General features: G+C 42.4%; 1 protein-coding gene across 1 annotated transcript in view; it reads left to right on the forward strand.

The window, feature by feature from the left end:
* LOC104161453 (collagen alpha-1(XXII) chain-like) overlaps window positions 1-18,193 on the forward strand; it is a 137,962-nt gene that overhangs the window by 12,614 nt on the left and 107,155 nt on the right. Inside the window, exons 4-6 of the mRNA XM_009699905.1 lie at window positions 12,271-12,324; window positions 14,204-14,257; window positions 15,629-15,682. Of these exons, the coding sequence (XP_009698207.1) occupies window positions 12,271-12,324; window positions 14,204-14,257; window positions 15,629-15,682 (162 nt within the window). The remainder of the gene's footprint in view (window positions 1-12,270; window positions 12,325-14,203; window positions 14,258-15,628; window positions 15,683-18,193) is intronic.

The raw sequence follows: 18,193 nt of genomic DNA on the forward strand, positions 1-18,193 counted from the left end.
TCACCAGACTGACCTGCGACTGATGAAGCAAGTCTAAGTCCAAGCCAGAAAGGTGATTCTGCAGGTCAGGGTCAGGATTAGCAGGGTGCATTGCCAGGCTGCTGCAGTGTAGCTCAAGCAAGAGCCAAAGGTGAAAACTTGAAACCAGCTTCAATACAATGGAAGGGGAACAACCATCTGAACTTCTAGAACCAGGATGTGCTCTCTAAGCACTTACACAATGTGGAACCTGAGTTTGCATGAACCAAGAATTAGTCCGTGTTCCTGTAACTTCGAAATAAAACTAATTATCACTTCAGGGGATGATATGTATGTCCTTTTCACTGCTGCAACCTTGAGCCTGTTGCTTGGGAGGTGCTCCAGCAAGGTTGCAGACCTTGTTTGCGCTGATGTTGTGTCCAGACGTTGTCACCAAGTCCCAAAATTCTTAAATGCCATCCAGTTTACCCAGGGCTGGTGAGCTGAAGGGAGACTCCTAGAGCCTAAGGAAGCAGCAGGCAGCAGGAGCCTTTGCACATCAGCATCCAGGTCAGTGGAAAGTGCTCTTTCAGTGAGCACATCTTGACAGTAACAAGATGGGAAAACATCTCCAAGTTTAGAGATACTATTGAGTTTGAAATCTGAAAACAAACCAAAATCCCAACTTCCTGGTAATTGGTGTTCCTTGGAGACAGTAGCTGTGGAAACTTGCCTCCTCAGGGTTTGATTCTTAGTACTCAGATCTTCCTACTTTATTGCAGGATAAAAAATCATGTCAGCATAGCTCAAACTGACCCGGCAATGAAAATGAAAGTGCAATATCTACAGGGTTTTTTTCTTACTATTTTTTTGTGCTGGGAATCATCTCTCTCGGTAACCCTTCTTAGCTACTGACTTCATCTGGTTAAGGTCACTCAGCAGTTAACCTCTCAATCTAGCACTTAAACATCTGTATGATAACACCTCATCTACTTCATAAGGCTGTCATGCAACTCACTGGAGTTGTTCATATCTGTAATTTCTTTTCAGAGTTTTCTGATTAAAAGGTGAGGTGTATTAATGTTAGAACCTGCCTTATTATTTGAGTATATTCTGAATCCTCTTGTGTATGTGGGCAATTTCAGTCTGCATGTTGAGTATCATTTAGTCCTCTTAACTGTAGTTAAAGTACATTCTGCATGGCTAAATAACGGTGGTTTGATGGAGTTCTTTTTCTTAACAATAATTAGAGGGTTTTAGCTAAATTCTGTGGTTTTCTGTGGCCCGGAATAACAGCTGCAGATTGTAATAAACAACTCGAAGCCAGATCAGATACTAATTGTGCATCGTGACAGCTTAATTCTTGGCAGTGCAAGAATACTAGTAACTTGTTTTTTTTCCTTACATAAACTTAGCAAACATTCTTTCTTTTCAGCATTGGCCCCTGGCTGGCAGTTACATTGCTGGTATATAATGACATCTACCGGCAACCAGAAGTTCACAAAGTCTCCAGCACTTGTTCCTTTAGAGGGTTTTTCAGCCAAGGTCCACTGGCAGTGTGGAAAAGAAGCATGTGAGAAAGATTTGCCAACTTTCTGCTTCTTCTGATGGAAGAGCTGGAGGAGGTGGGGGGCAGAAAACAGATGGCCTTGATTCTGTCATTGATAACTGTTGTTTGAATGTGGGATGCTCCTGAGAGCGATATTGCAGTGGATAGGTATGGATTAGCTGCCTGTTAGGTGGAAAATAAAAAAGCTTTCCTAGCAGTCTGGAGCATACACTCTGAAGTGGATCTTGTAGCCTAATGAATCACAGAGAGATGAAGCATTACATGAAGCAAGTTGCTATCACCAGTATATCAAAGGCATCTTCAGTTTTCCCTGCCCCTCTCCCCACTCTGCGTTTTCACATCTGTCTATTTAAGCAGCCAGACCTTCCCCTTTCTACAGATCCAAGCTGTTGCCCAGCTGAGCTTCCTTGTTGATGGCTAAGAAGGTGCAGGTGCCTTGTTCCTGGGCACTCTGAAGGTGCAGGTGAGGGCAGGTGAGACCATGGCAGCACTATGTTTTATGCTGTTCTTTACTTGCCCAAGTACAACCCTGGACATCTTTAATTTCTCTTTTTGAATCCCTCACCCTCTTTCTTAAGCGCTACCTCGAGATTTTATGTCTCCTTTGACAAAGTTAGTTACTTGTGTCTCAGACCCTGCTGGGTAGAATCATTATGGTTGGAAGAGGCCTCAAAGGTCATCAAGTCCAACTGTATACCTGATGCCACCATGCCTGCTAAACCCACTAAACCATGTCTTGAAGCACCACGTCTAAACGTTTTTTTGAACACCTCCAGGGATGGTGACTCCACCACCTCCCTGGGGAGCCCATTCCAATGCTTAACGACTCTAACAGTGAAGAAGTTCTTTCTAATGTCCACCCTGAACCTCCCCTGGCGCAATGGGTAATGAACATGCACATAGTAGCAAGTGCCAGCCAAGGATAATGTGGCTTTTTTTTCAAGGCAAATATTTACTTTTCTGGTGAAATGGTGCATGGGCCATTAATGGTTGTTATTTCAAGAGAATCTGATGCATTTTGTGTTGAGTAGGTTCTATATCATTGGCTCCATAGAGGATCTTGGCCTTAGCTTTTCCCCTTCTTGTACCTCAGTGTTCAAGTAAAATGGGAAGAATGATCATAACCTTTGTAATTCACTGTGAGATGAAAAAGACCTAGGAAGCAGCATCACTTTATAAATAAATGTGTCTGGTTGGACCAAAATTATTTATAATTTTGGCAAAGACTTGACTCAGCAGCCTCAGTATGTTTGGCAGTCAACAGAGGTGTATCACTGCAAGTTATCAGTAGTTAGTGATAAGACTTAAGGCAGGATGTGACCTCCAGTTTGGGCATGACATTTAAAGAGAGACATGGAGAGATGTTGCTTATTGCAGAGAGCAATGAGAAGAATGATCAGTGATTTTTGTAAATTTAACCAGCAGGGAGAGATTGAAAGGAATGGGCTCTGCAAAGAGGGGAGAAATCAGGGACTAGATGATATGGTTAATCTTAAGGAAAAGCTTTCTACATATTTCAGTGAGGTGCTGGGATAAACTCTAAGGCGTGACTGTGGAATATCAGTAATAGCAGATGCTTAAGAGCAGACTGGCACTGGAGTTTGGAGTGCTCTGACCCAGTACTCCTCTGCCCGAATGTGCTCTTCTTGGAGCTACTGAAATTTTTGAGGTGTGCGTGGAGATCTGAAGCATCAGCAACTTCCTAGAAACAGAGCAAAAGGAATTAATAGATTTTTCTTGCGAGGTAAAATATTAACCAGTATGTGGCAAATCATCCACAAGACCAGAACGGTTTATTGTGTGCTATTTATAGATGTAAGGACATAAATTAATCAATGTCATGATACATGACTGGGTTATTTTTCTACTTCAGTGAACACTCCCCCCCTAGCACTTGGCAAGCAGTTTGGTCCTGAGCAGTGGCAGATGCCAGCAAGGAGTGTCAGCTTGTACTTTGACATAAGGAAGCTTTCGGAGAAGAGCTGTTATGTTTTTCATGTTTCAAAGTGTCTGACAAATGTATCTTAAGTTGAGCGCCTTCTTGCCCCCACCAGGCAAACAAGAAGAGCTGGAACTTCAGGAACTACTGGTCCTGCTTCTGAGAATCCAACCCATTGTAGTCCAGTTTATTTCTCAGGTTATTCCTCTGTGTAGTGAAATTGTAGTATCAACGGATTCCAGTTATCTTCTACCTCTTATTCAGTATGTTCAATCATAAATAGGTCTGCAAAGCATTTGACTGTTGCTTAATTTGAACATTTCAGCAATTGATTGAGCAACTCTTCTAGCTGTTGAACAAAAGTATTTCAGACACAACAGCTCCCCCTTGTACTCTCCTGGGCTTTCTCAGTTGCAGAGGTAGATGCTTTCTTCAGGTAAGTACTTGAGTTGGGGTAGTCTTGATTATAGATGAACCAGCAGTTCAATAGTTGTCAAAGGTGTCTGACCACACCAGTCTTTCAGCAATTGTTTATGTAGGGAGTGAAGGAGTGTCACGGTGGGGTTGCAGCTAATGTGAAACTAATGGACAGAATCTTGGACACCAATGACAGGTTTGAAGTCTTTAGGACATTTGCAGGCTATTCTGAACTCTACAGTGACCTCAATTAGGGTATAGCTGTTTACCACATCACTAAGCTCTGATGCTTCTTCTCTCCTGCAGTGCCAAGTTTATGGGTTACCATGTGTCAAATTAACTGCTACACAGCTGTTGTTTTACCTATTTTAACACAAAGGTGGAGTATCAGGTTCTTCAGAGAAAGGTATCTGTTGATATCCCTGAGAAATTATGCACCTGCTCTCCCCAGAAGTACAATGACTAGAATCGTATGATGAAGGGTCAGAGGACCCTTCTGGTCTCCTGGTAGACTCCGTGATGTTGATGATAAGGTTCAAGAGTTCAGAGACCCTTGAAAGACAAGGTCTCCTGAATTTCTGCTGGGGAATTACCTTTTGGGGACAACTGACTTCTATGCAGTGCATTAAATAAAATCTTTGATATGTTTGCAGTACGAAAAATGCCTGTAACTATCTAACCAGCTGTGTGCATACTGGGTTGGGTTTCCTGATAGACTAGCTGAACCTACGACTTCTACTGACTCCTGTGTATCATGTCCACATGACCTTTCTGTTTATTAAATCAGAATATAATACAGACACCCAGCAGAGAAGATTTTCTTCATTTCTTAGAACGAAATGAATTGAACTCCAAGTTCAGATGAATGTCTTATTTCTTGTGGAAGCAGAAGATAATGCCAGTTTTGGTGTCAAATTTGCAAAGATATTGATAGGGTTTTAGCATTATTAAGCTAACAGAATTCTGCATCTGTATGTTGGAGAATGGCAGTCATTTGTGCTGCCTGTCTGGTCAGCAGCTTTTGAAAATGGAGCTGGGTGACATATATCCACTGCAACTCTGCCTCTCAGTTGATCTGCAGATCATCCCTGCTTTTAATGAAACCTTTGTCTTTGCCTTTGCCTTGCCACTCTAAAAAAAGACAAACTCAAAATTTACAATATTTTTCAAGAAAATATTTATTTTGTACGGTTGCTGGAGAAAAAGTTGTGAAATCTTTCATTTCAGTCTCCTCAAGTTGGTAACTCCTGAATGAGAAAACCTAGAAAAGACAGATATTACGTCCTTCCAGACCATGTGATCTCTTGAAAGTGTTCTGAGACATTTGAACCTGAAGACCACACTCAATTTGCAACATCTTTTCTGTCTTCCTTCTTCACTTTTCTCATCAAAGAGTGAAAACAGTTTAGTATGTAACCATGGATCAGCAGTAGACCACTTACCCATGGTCTTCTAGTTTATTCTTTGTGAACATCAGGTTGCCAAGTTAAATGTAGGCCAAAGAGCCAGGAGGGAGAAAGAATAAACTTATGGCTAGGGCTCTGGCCTAGGACACAGGAAATTTGGAGTGAGTTTCTATCTTTGTCCCAGATTCTGTGACTTTCCATATGTCCTCTGCTCAGTTGCACCTCTGACTCGTCACCCTCATGAGATGAAGCAATATTACAGTTGCTATAACTTCCTTCTCATTTCACAGGGATGCTGTGAAGTTAATTAACAAAGGGGAGAGGGGTGTGTTAATGATGAAGTGGTAACACTGCACAGTTCATTTTTGCTTCTGCTTCCATTTCATCTTTCCCATTTTGTTCTGTTTCTCTTTAGCTCTTGCTATTTTGTCTCCTACCTTGGATATAGATCCCCCAGTTTGTGCAGCTGTCAATATGCTGAGTGTGTGATTCATGGGGTTTTGCTTGGAAGATTTTTTTTAAGGTCTCCCAATGACACCTTTTATTGAAGTTTTGTGTCGGAGTTAGAAATTTTTATTTAATTTTAGGATTAGAAAAGTGGCACTTTTGTGTTAGTTGTAGGCCAGTTTGGAAGAGAAAATAAATAAAATGTATAGAGTTGACCTTAGAATGATCTGTCTTCTGTTGTCTGCTCTGTTAGCTGAAGGAAAAGTCCAGTGATTTATTTGAATTTGACAGGCAAATGAGAATCTAACCATGTGCTTTGGGCTGATTTTTTCCCCATTATTTTCTTGTTTAGTTTGCTGTCATTTCCATTAACGTAGGCCATAACCCAGAGTTTGAAATAAAATATGTGATTATAGGCCACAGCTGCTCTCAAGTTGGAAGAAATATTTGTAAACTTGGCAGCTGCTTGAGGAGCTGCAAGTGGAGGAAAGAAAAGCAGTTAAACTTGAGTAGATTGCTTAAAAACGTCACTGAGGGATTATTCCTTTGTGTGCTTCTGATGTCTCTCTGGGATCAGGTAATACTGAATTGTTCTATCTCTGTATCTTTCCTGTAGATCCCTTCCTTCTCCATTTTAGGTCTCTTTCTTTTCAGAGAAATTCTGCTATGAGGCTGGATATGGCAAAATCCCTGTATTAGTTGTTCTCCCTCTGAGGAAACATATGATCTAGCAATTAAGGTTATCTGCTTTGTAATATCATAGTTATCTCCACTCAGCCATATGAGGATCTACATGGGATGTAGATATAATTTGGTCACAGACCATATACATAATGTTCAGGTGATTTGATGGGGTAGTGAGGCTCACTATAACCCGTGAGGTGAATCATTGGATGATATGCAACAAATTAAGTTATAAGTGCATATGGTGAGCTTGTAATGGAAGTTTTTTTGAAAAAAAGCCAACCTTCATGACCATGGAGGGATCACTAACCTAGAGCTGGCATGATCTGGTAAATTTGTGTGATGCTGGTGTACCAGAAAGACATCCTTGCTCAAATGTAGAAATGAGATAACTCTGCTGATGTACACAAACTAATAAAGGAACCTGTCTGGGTGTGTCTATACTTCCTCAGATCACCTCTCTGGTTTTAATGGGTGACATGCTTGAAGCCAAGGAGGTATCTTTATTCTTTGTCACCCTAGTATTCTGTCTGCAGCAGCTGAGAGTCACCTGTGCTCTGAATTTCCTCATGATGTGGCACTTCCTTTTGTCCATTGGGTCTGGACAAACCATGTGTCGATGCAAAGCCCTGCTTTGAGACCACCTAGCAAAGACAGAAGTAGTGCTTAGACCTTACTCCGTGTCTGTTGTGTGGCTCTGAACACTTCCATTAAAAAGTAAATACAAGCAATTTCAAAATTGTATCCCTTTTACTGAATTCTACTTAAACTTTTTGTTTTAGAAAACCTTCCTAATTTGCTTGCAGAATTTATATCAATTCTTTGAGGAATGAACGATGGAGTTTTCAGAGTGATTTGTCTAGTGCTACATTCTCAGGGCTTGCAGTATTCAATGTTTTAAGAACTTCCTAAGCCAAGCTGCCATATTTGTTAATGCACTTCATCACAGGTACCACTACCTTCACATTCAAGTTTTTGTCCACAAAATTATTGACCAAGGAAGCAATATGTCACCACATCTAAAGTTTAAAACTACTCCAGAAAATGTACACTAAGCCTAAGGGGAGCTGCCTTAGAAGCTATACTCTGTTCCCCTCTTTCTCAGTAGTCTCTGCTTTTGCTGCTCCTTCCCATTCCCCTGGTCCTTGTTACCTTCCTATTCTGGTCCAGGTGTTTCTCCAGAAAGGGACAGCCATTAAAATTCAGATATCCATAAGGTAGGTGGGTGGCAGTAGAAATGCATGGCATAAATAGATAGGTGCGGCTTACATGTCACCGCCAGATTCTCATTGTGTTGAATGTTGAAACTGGTAGTGTGGCCAGCCTGTGTGTATATAGTATTATTTTTACTCCTCTCGGTGGCACAACCAGGTTTAGCCTTGGTGTAAGGAATTTGACAGGCTTTTCTTCCCCAGGGCTCAATGCCAGCTGCTGAAGCCTACCTGTTTTCCCAGTGGTGTGCCTGGATCCTCCAGCCCAGAGCACTTGCAGACTGTGTCTGCTTGGCAGCTATTTCACTGATCTGTGCTCTCTGACTCTGCTCTTTCTTTATTATATTTACACACCACTCACAATTTTAAGCTAAGCTTTGTAGCACAGTGACTGTCATTTAATATTTATTCATGTGGCGTCCAGCAGAGTGACCCAAGCAGGGAACAAATGACGCGTTGCTGTAATTCAAGTAAATAATAGTAGAATAACTACTGAAAAGTGAAAAATGACATTTGTAGAAATATGTAGCTACTTGTGTGCTATGTAACTTCTGTATACTCACAGTCTGTATCAGTATGATTTCAGTGCTTGTAGTACCTGCCTGCCCTCTCGCTCAGCAGTATCTGCTTCCAGGTGACTGACACTTCTGTACACTCACAGTCTGTATCAGTATATGATTTCAGTGCTTGTAGTACCTGCCTGCCCTCTCGCTCAGCAGTATCTGCTTCCAGGTGACTGACTGCACTTCACAACCATATTGCAAAAAAAGTCCTCTGGTTGCTTTAGATCAGATGGCGGTTTGCCAAATCTAGGCTCTGTTGACAAATATTTTGTCAATGGTGAGCTAATGAACATGTTTGTTCTCTTGCTGACTTTGGTAGAAATGCTTGATTGAAGGCCACTGGTTGTGCAGCACAGAGGATGAAACTAAACAGAAATGGTTGGATTTCCAGTGGGTAAGAAAAGGACAGCATGTTCACGAGACTGGAAAGAGGAAAGTACTCAGGAAAATCTGCTGCCTTCCTTTTGAACTTAATTGCTGAAGCTGTAACTTCCCCAGCAAGAACTCCTCTGGAACAACATTATTTCAGTCCCCTGTGATTTCTTCTTTGGCCAATTTTGTCATTCTCTAATTGCAACTTTACCCAGCTTTAGAAAGTCATTTCCAGGATAGATGCTCCAGCAGAGCCCCTCAATCCACAAGTGCTGGAGAGAGAGAGGCGATCTCTTCTGCTAACCCATCAAGGTAATTGGAGGGGTTGAGGGCAGAGAACAGATACCTTTTGGGTACACCAGCACTTCCGTAGGTCTTAGCAGCATGGTCATTCTCTAATTGCAACTTTACCCAGCTTTAGAAAGTCATTTCCAGGATAGATGCTCCAGCAGAGCCCCTCAATCCACAAGTGCTGGAGAGAGAGAGGCGATCTCTTCTGCTAACCCATCAAGGTAATTGGAGGGGTTGAGGGCAGAGAACAGATACCTTTTGGGTACACCAGCACTTCCGTAGGTCTTAGCAGCATGCTGAGCGCAAGCTCTTCTGCTAACCCATCAAGGTAACTGGAGGGGTTGAGGGCAGGGAACAGATACCTTTTGGGTACGCCAGCACTTCCGTAGGTCTTAGCAGCATGCTGAGCGCAATGCTTGGGTTTTACTTGATTAAAAAAATCTGGTGGACACGTGAAAAGAAAAGGTGATTGTTCTACAATGCAGTTCATTAAGCTGGTTAGTTAAAAAAAGAAAAAAAAAAATAGTTGCTCAGTGAAGTAAATTGCTCTGGCAACATGACTCCGTCCCAGTTTTCTGAATCTTCAGTGGGGGTTTTGGCAGCTGGCTGTGAGTTAAGGGTGCAAGCTGTTGGTTGCTTTCCCAACCCTGCCTATCACAGCTACTTTGGCACTATACAAGCACAGCAGCACCGATGTTTTTCTGCTTTCTGCTCTCTTCCAGTGCTCACTCCTATGGGTTACACAGTTTACTTTGTGAATGTGAGCTTTTTGACATAGCCAACACAATCTCTTCTTGTGCTTTTATTAAGATTCAAACATCTGCACCCTTACACTGACAGGTTTTTCTGCTTACTGAGGGGTACAAAGCAACTAGCCAGGGTTAATGGGGAGTCAGTGGAAGGGGCAGAAGTAGAAGCCCTTTCCACTCTGTAGTCTGGTGAGGTTCAGTGGTGGTTCCCCAGGGTACATTAAACTTATCTCTAGAGTCTAGGTTGCTTCTGTGCAGTTTTCTCCTTGGGGAGGAACTGGTAGAGCTGATGGATACTCAAAGATTTCCCCTGCGAGCTGGTAAAACTCTCTAGCTTTATTTCCAGTAAAGGGTCAGCTCTGTGCTAGGCTGTCTGATGTGTGGCTACAATGCCTCAGTTTGTGCAGCAAGAGAAAGGCAGCGGCAGTAGATAAAAGTGAAGAAAATGTCTTTAGTGAGCTCTTCAGAGTGATGGGCTTTGCTGGATTACATATTCTCTGACCACAGTGCATCCCTGAAGCCCTTCTTCCCTGCTTGGTGACCCTGGTCCATGGGTGGCAGTTCAGGCTGACCTGCTGTCTCTGGCATGTATGTTCACCAAGTGGGAGAGAGCCTACAGAGCCTTCCTGCAAATGCCCATGCAGCCTCTTGAGGCCCCTATGAGGGCCAACAGATCTGCTCTGGGCTTCACATCTTTGTAGGCAGCTGTTTGAGATCTGTTAAAAGTCAAAAGGACAAAATCACACTGTTTTAGTGAATAAAAAAAAATGCAAAAGAAAAAACCTTTTCTCTTCCTAGGATGCTATTGACTTAGGAGGTAAGTTACCATTTGCATCTGGGAAGAGGAGTTACCTTATTTTTGGAGTTTTTGCACACCAAATTGGATAAACCCTGAACAACATGGTCTGAATTCACCGTTGATGGTGCTTTGAGTGGGAGGCTGGACTAGAAACTTTATGAGGTCCTGTCCAGCATGAATGACTCTATGAGCAGTATGCATCAAACTTATTGACTGATGCTAGGATTAATTTGTTCAGCTTTGCCAAGGAGTTGCTACATCGTGGGGAAAAACAATAAAGAAAAGAAAGGCAAGAGAAGAAGCTAATTAACCGTATTCCTTTACTTTGCATAGAAAAGACACAAGTTGTTCTCCTACCTATGCTGCACACTTTGCCATGGAACAGCAGTTCCTTCAAGTTATATTGACCTCTTAGAGCAAACGATTTCCTTAAAAATGACATTTGGTATTTGATGGGTTTCTGTCTCATTAGGGAGCCATTCAAATACAGCAGATCTGATTTTTACCACTAGCAGCATTGCAAATTCTAGACAGAGTGCTTCATGAAGGTTCAGTTAGCAAGAAATGTGATTATAAAGATATCTAATGACTTTAGTTTGCATATACAGCACAGATACTTTCCAGATACTGTATTTTATTAACCGTTAAGTGCCAAATATACCTATAAATAAATAAGGCCGGATTTTGTCACTCTGTCTGACATTGACTGGAACCTTGCCCTAGGAATACATCCATCTAAGTCTGCTGGACTGCTCATATGGGAAAAACCCATCACAAATAAGACTGCATGTGGCAGACTTTGGCCTGAATTTATCTGCATATGTAGGTAGTCCTTATGTATATACAGGCAACTTAGAAATATATGCATCAACAGTTTAGCCACTTTAATGCCCTTTCAAGAGAATTCTTCAATATTATTGGGTTTTTATGAAAGCAGATGGGCAAAGAGCTCTCAGTCGCCTAGCTCTGCTTTGTGGCATGTCATTTGCTAGCAGTGCTAGTGGCTTTACATCCCACATGTGAGTGTCCACTGTTTCAGGTAGAAGAGACACTGGTAACAGTCCTTTAATGAACTGTTTACAACATCTCTTGTAAAATGCAGCAAGGATGGAACCTGAGTGCCATTAGTCGGAGCATGAACATACGACAGATGTAGGTAGACTGCCGGATCACAACCAAGTACGCCACGACAGCAGGCACAATCCTGCTCTGTTCACAGAGTTCTGGCTGAAACCTACTGTGAATCTTAGGTGAATTCACCTGTTGACTACGAGAAGTACCTATTGATAAGGTCTAAATGGAGTGGCCTCCAAGGTTACGTTTTGGCCTAATGTGAGCAGGTAAAGGGGAAAAAAATCCCACATTTGGGTTTTACCAAAAATGTCCATGCCATTGAAAATTTGACATGGCAGTAAGTTGGCCATGACAAATTTCCGGTTTTACCAAAAATATCCATGCCATTGGAAATTTGGCATGGCAGTAAGTTGGCCATGACAAATTTCAAGTCATTGTGATTTGAAATGTGATAACAGGAGGGTTTCTCAGTGAAGAATTTCTGTGCTTCAGATACTTTTATTTAACAAGGATAGGTCTCTTGTTTTTGGAAAAAGACTTGTTCTGGATGGTATTTACAAAAAGGAGAGGAGGGAGGGATTAGTCAGAGGAAGATACTGGAATGAAAAATTGAAAGTGAACCTGTTCAAATATAGGCAAGTTACAGGTGACTTAGAACAGCGTTGTAATGGTGAGGATGAGAAGTTGGCCTCAACTCTCAACAGATGATAACTGTGCTGTCTAAAATACACAAATATACCATAGAATGGTATGACATTTCATATGAGGTATTTTTTCCATTGTGTTGTAGGGTGAAGAAGGGCCTCCCGGCTTTCCTGGACTGAAAGGGGATAAAGGAGAAAAAGTAAGTCCAAGTCTTTATTAATTATACTGTGAAAAGTTTAAAAGTTTATAAAGCTATTGTGGAAGGCTAATGAAAACAGGCCCTCTTCTAAATCTTTTGTTTTACCTCTCTGATTTCCTGTTTTGTGTTAGCAAGGTGCTAAGGAAAGGAGGCTATGCTGTTGTACTACTTTTGACAAAGTGCACCTTAAAATCTTTAAACCTATTCATAGAACCATTATGGTTGGAAGAGACCTCAAAGATCATCAAGTCCAACCATATACCCGATGGCACCGTGCCCGCTAAACCCACTAAACCATGTCTTGAAGCACCACATCTAAACGTTTTTTGAACACCTGCAGGGATGGTGACTCCACCACCTCCCTGGGGAGCCCATTCCAATGCTTAACGACTCTAACAGTGAAGAAGTTCTTTTTAATGTCCAACCTGAACCTCCCCTGGTGCAACTTGAGACCGTTTCCTCTAGTCCTATTGCTAATTACTGGGGAGAAGAGACCAACCCCCACCTCGCTACAACCTGATGACACTCAGCCACATTTGACAAACGTGTGGTGATCTCAAGGGTATGAACTTTGTCTAAACTTTGTAAAGCTCTGAAACAAGAGTTGAAACAGAACAGAAGCTCAGTGCTAATGCCTCCATATACAGAAACACCAAGGTTTCTTCAATATGAGACATGGAAGGCCAAAGATTATGATGTTCCTTCTTGCACTAAGCATAAATAACTTTTGGACTGGCATGACCTTTAGCTGCTTACTGTGTCATCATCTTTAAAAAAAAAAAAAAATTATCCTGCACTGAGCTTGCTCTGTCAACTAGTATTTACTTTGGACACATTTGTCAGAAATGCCTTAAACATCATTTGCAGGAGGGATTTTAGGAATTTAAACTTTTTCCACCTCTTATAAAATAGCAAATATTCAGATTGCAAGACAAGATCCCCCTCCAAGTAATATACAACCAACCAACTCAGTATAATCACAGCCCAGAGTGGCAGTTTGTAGTGCCCATGTCTTTTTCTCATTTGAGCCTTTTTTTGCAATACACTTAAAAAAACCTGCTGCAGTGCCTAGAATTCGAAACACCAGGCCAGTTCCTCGCCATGTACATTTACTTGCCTGTTGTGTGTCTATTGTCTTTCCATTCTCCATTTGTTCTTTAAATTGCCAGCTGCATGCGGCAAAACTTGCCGCCTTCTCACATTTGCTGCAGTCTCCGTTAGCTGTGGTGCTGCCAGCCTCAACATATTTAGTTCCATTTGTCCTGGCGCATAGGAAGATTTAAAAAGTGGTGCCTGGTTTTCTGTTTCTTTGTTTTCTACGACTTTGCACGTTCACAGCTCTGAGACTGTGGCCAGTGGCCACAGGTAGTTCCTGAGGACTGCTTGAATTTTTCAAGGCTTCTTTTCTGTTTGCTTTTAGGCTCATTACCTGTGTATGTACATTATAGCTGTGCCTAGAGGCTTCTGAGCTTTGGGATGGATGCTGTACAAGCAAGGAGTAAAAAAAAATTTAAAAAAATTTAATATTTAGTTATTAAACAGCATTTTTTTGAGACAATGGAATGGTGGACAGAAAGGCTGAGGAGAGATAGTATTAAAATGACTCAACGGTTACATGTTTAATTAGCTGCAGCGCTTTTATATTAATTTATTCTTAAATGACTTAAGTGGCCAAGAGTGCCTAGTTCCTCATTAACAGCTCATCAATGGGCCATAGTGTGTTAATGTCAGCAGCAGCTCCTCCAGAGACTGTAAATAATAAATGTTTGCATTGAAATGTTTCTCCTCATTCCTGTTCTTGTCTTGATGCATTACTCATGTCCTTGCAGTTGCACCAGGTGTTAATATAGTGCTGATGATAATTCTGTTGTTGTTACAGGGGTCCCTGGGCCCACCCGGCCCCCCTGGGAAGGATGGAGCAAAAGGAGAAGCCGTAAGCCCTTTTGTTCCTCCCATGTAATCCTTGCCTTTCAGTGCAAGGCAGGCAGTGAAAATCAATCTGTATTGAGTGGAATATGTCTTGGGGATTTGTATGGCCATTTTGGAAATGGCAGAAACAAATGGCAGGAGGTTAATAGCCCCAGCACCCTCCCTCACACGTTTGCAGCAATGGCAGGTGTCCTGTGGATTAGCCATCCTGAGAGTCTTCCGAGGCAGCTCTGTCACCATTCATTAAGACGGGAAAGGGGGCAGTCATGGCAGCCGGTGGTTTGGGACCTGCTGCTGCGGCTGTACTAGTTAATAGTTGCAGCTGCAGAGCCTGGCCATTTATTTTAAGTCTGGCAAAGAGTCATCGGCTAGTAGAGACAGGAGCAGGTGCAGGGGAAAATCTTGGGCTTCCACAGCAGACAGGGGTTAAAGAAATAGGTGTCTCAGTCACAGAAACAAGGACCTGGAGTCCTCTTAAGCACTGCTAAAAGCTAAGAGCAAAAGAAGAGGTACAGAGTTAGCTCAAAGAAAGATGCAGCATATCAAATATTGCCTTTAAGAAGACTACAGTTGCAGCATAAAACCACAAATATATTTTCCAGTATCTTACATAAGAGTGTTTTAGAGCTTTCCCTCCTTTCCCCTGCTTGATCACCATCCCTTTGAATTATCTTCATCCTGATGGTGGACCTTTATCATCTCATTCATTGTCCCTTTGTGGCAGTCATTTGGTGGTGACGGGAGGAACTCGGGGAAGGGACTCTTTGGAAGGGCAGGCATACACAAATGCAGTCATACACAGCAGAAAAGCTTTTTTTTTTTTCCCTGTTACTTACATGCTGTTTCTACTTTGTGCCACACTTGTCCCACTTCGGAAAACTGATAATTTTCCAATATAGCTTCCAGAACCATTGCAACTTCATCACATTACACATGTCATGGTCCGGGATTGCACAGTGACATACTTGGACTTGCAGAATTTCTTATAGGATGAGTTTATTGCACTGAAAGATCACTATTCAAGAACAAATGCGTTATCTGCAAGAAATCTTGTTATCTCCAAGAAATCTATATTTGTAGATTGTGGTCAGTGCAAACTGTTCATAACTTAGAGAACTCCTTTCTTGCTACTTAGGTGGTTGTGTTTGAAGAGCAGGTGAATAGCTGCTTCAGTTTTCGATTTGTCTCTTTCTGCTTTCATTTCTGCGAATAAAGCACACTGCAAACCTTCAGATCTCTGCATAATGGTAGTCAGGATTGTAAATATTGGATAGAGCTTGCATTTCTAAAGCTGTATGTAACGATTGTTTTGATCCATCCTAGCCTGTATATATAAAAGATTAGCATTTACCAACAATATTGCTGTTACTTGCAGGGTGAACCAGGACAGCCAGGAGCATTTGGACTGCCTGGGCCAGAAGGTCCAAAGGTAAGCTTTCCATTGAACAGCTCATTCTGGATGTCATCGCTAAGCAGCTGGAGGAAAAGACGACTATTAAGAGTAGTCAACATGGATTCACTAAGGCAAAGTCATGCTTGACCAATCTGATAGCATTCTACGATGGCATGCCTGTATGGGTAGATGAGGGGAGAGCAGTGGATGTTGTCTACCTTGACTTCAAAAGGCTTTTGACATTGTCTCCCATAACATCCTCATAGGTAAGCTCAAGAAGCGTGGGGTAGATGAGTTGATGGTGAAGTGGATTGAGAACTGGCTGCATGGCAGAGCTCAGAGGGTTGTGATCAGCAGCGCAGAGTCCAGTTGGAGGTCTGTAGCTAGTGGTGTTCCCCAGGGGCCAGTTCTGGGTCCAGTCTTGTTTAACCTATTCATCAACAACCTGGATGAAGGGATGGAGTGTACCCTCAGCAAGCTCGCTGATGATACAAAACTGGGAGGAGTGGCTGATACACCAGAAGTCTGTGCTGCCACTCAGTGAGACCTGGACAAGCTAGAGAGTTGAGCAGAGAGGTACCTAATGAAGTTCAACAAAGGCAAGTGTAGAGTGCTGCACCTGGGGAGGAATAACCCCATGTACCAGTATAGGTTAGGGGTTGACCTCCTGGAGAGCATCTCAGTGGAGAAGGTCTTGAGAGTCCTGGCGGAAAACAAGTTAACCATGAGCCAGCAGTGTGCCCTCGTGGCCAAGAAGGCCACTGGTATCTTGGGGTGCATTAGGTGACCAGCAGGTCGAGGGAGGTTATCCTCCCCCTCTACTCTGCCCTGGTGAGGCCACATCTGGAGTGCTGTGTCCAGTTCTGGGCTCCCCAGTTCAAGAAAGACAAGGAACTACTGGAGAGAGTCCAGTGGAGGGCAACAAAGATGATGAGGGGACTGGAGCATCTCCCTTGTTAAGGAAGGCTGAGACAGCTGGGTCTGTGCAGCCTGGAGAAGGGAAGACTGAGAGGAGATCTGATCGATATTTATAAATACCTTAAGAATGGATGTCAAGGGGATGGGGCCAGTGATGGCCAGCAACAGGTTGAGGGGCAACAGGCACAAACTGAAACACAGGAAGTTCCACCTGAATATGAGGAAGAACTTCTTTACTTTGAGGGTGACAGAGCCCTGGAACAGGCTGCCCAGAGAGGTTGTGGAGTCTCCTTTTCTCGAGATATTCAAAACCCGCCTGAACGTGATCGTGTACAACTTGTTGCAGGTGAACCTGCTTTGGCTGGGGGGGTTGGACTAGATGATCTCCAGAGGTCCCCTCCAACCCCAACCATTCTTTGATTCTGTGATTTCTTCTTTATACTGGCAGGCATATTTTTTTTCACTGACTTTTTATATGTGTGGATTGCTTGAATTACTTTTTGTTTATGATTTTTGGTATTCTCACTGGTGAATGAAGAAGCTCCAAATGTCCATTTTCATCAGAGGTCTGCTAAGGTATTGGCAATTAGGCAAGGTATGCAAAAAGAAGAAATACTTTTATTTCAATCAACAGCATAGTTGAAGAAGGTGAAATGCACATGTTTTGGGGCACATAAGTCTTATTTCATGTCTTCAGTAAGCCTTCCCAACTCACAAAGATGCAGGTGAGAATTATTATCCCTACTCTATGACTGGAAAAAAAAATAATCATGAAGAGATACTAGCCTGGATGTTTCTACCTATTTCAGGAGCTTCAGTTTTGTATCAGTAGGCAGTGCCAAAGTGATACAGAACTTGAGTCAATGCTTATATCACTGGTTTTGCTTCAAACAAGCTGTTTCTAAATAGAGATCTGGTGAGACTTACCTGAACATCAGAAATGTGCCTGAATTTTGAGGCCTTTCTCATGAGCAATTCTTTAACCTCCTTTCAAAGTTTCTGTTCCCCTTGCATTGTGCCCTGGTTACTGAAGGGTTAACTACCCATCAGGTGGTTTCAGTCTTGTTGTTACAACACAAAAAGAAGATGGTGCCCTAGATTGACAAGTGTGTTTTCAGGGGCATCATGTACAGCAAGTTCAGCTTAGCTTATGAATTGACAACAGATTGATTGCCCAAATTTACTTCACCCAGTTCAGTTCCTGTATGAGCAAAGACCTTCAGAGCGTCAGATCTTTCTGGGAGAGCCATATCTAGTCATCTAAACCCCCCACTGTGTCTACTGATGCCTCTGTACTCAAATAGGAGTTAAGTACCTGAACACCTTTCCAGATGTAGTCCTGATTGTCACTTGGCTCTGTCTGAGAGAACTCTGTGAAGCAGTTCATTTATATAGGTTCTTCTGGGTTCCTCAGCTATTGAGGAGCCCTTTCTCTAAAATGTCTTTTTATTCATAGAGGGAAATGTTCATCATCTCCTAAAGCCTCATCAGGAGGGTATCAGAACTAATGGTGTGTTTGTGGATTAGCAGAAGTACTTGGCAGGCATCCCACGGTTCTCTGCAGGAGCCATATTGCCTTCAGCAACGTGAAGGGGTTGATTGTGGAAGCTGCATGGCAGCATGTTCAGC

This window comes from Cariama cristata, unplaced genomic scaffold (genome assembly GCF_000690535.1).
Source record: "Cariama cristata isolate BGI_N322 unplaced genomic scaffold, ASM69053v1 scaffold2415, whole genome shotgun sequence".
Lineage (NCBI taxonomy): Eukaryota > Metazoa > Chordata > Aves > Cariamiformes > Cariamidae > Cariama > Cariama cristata.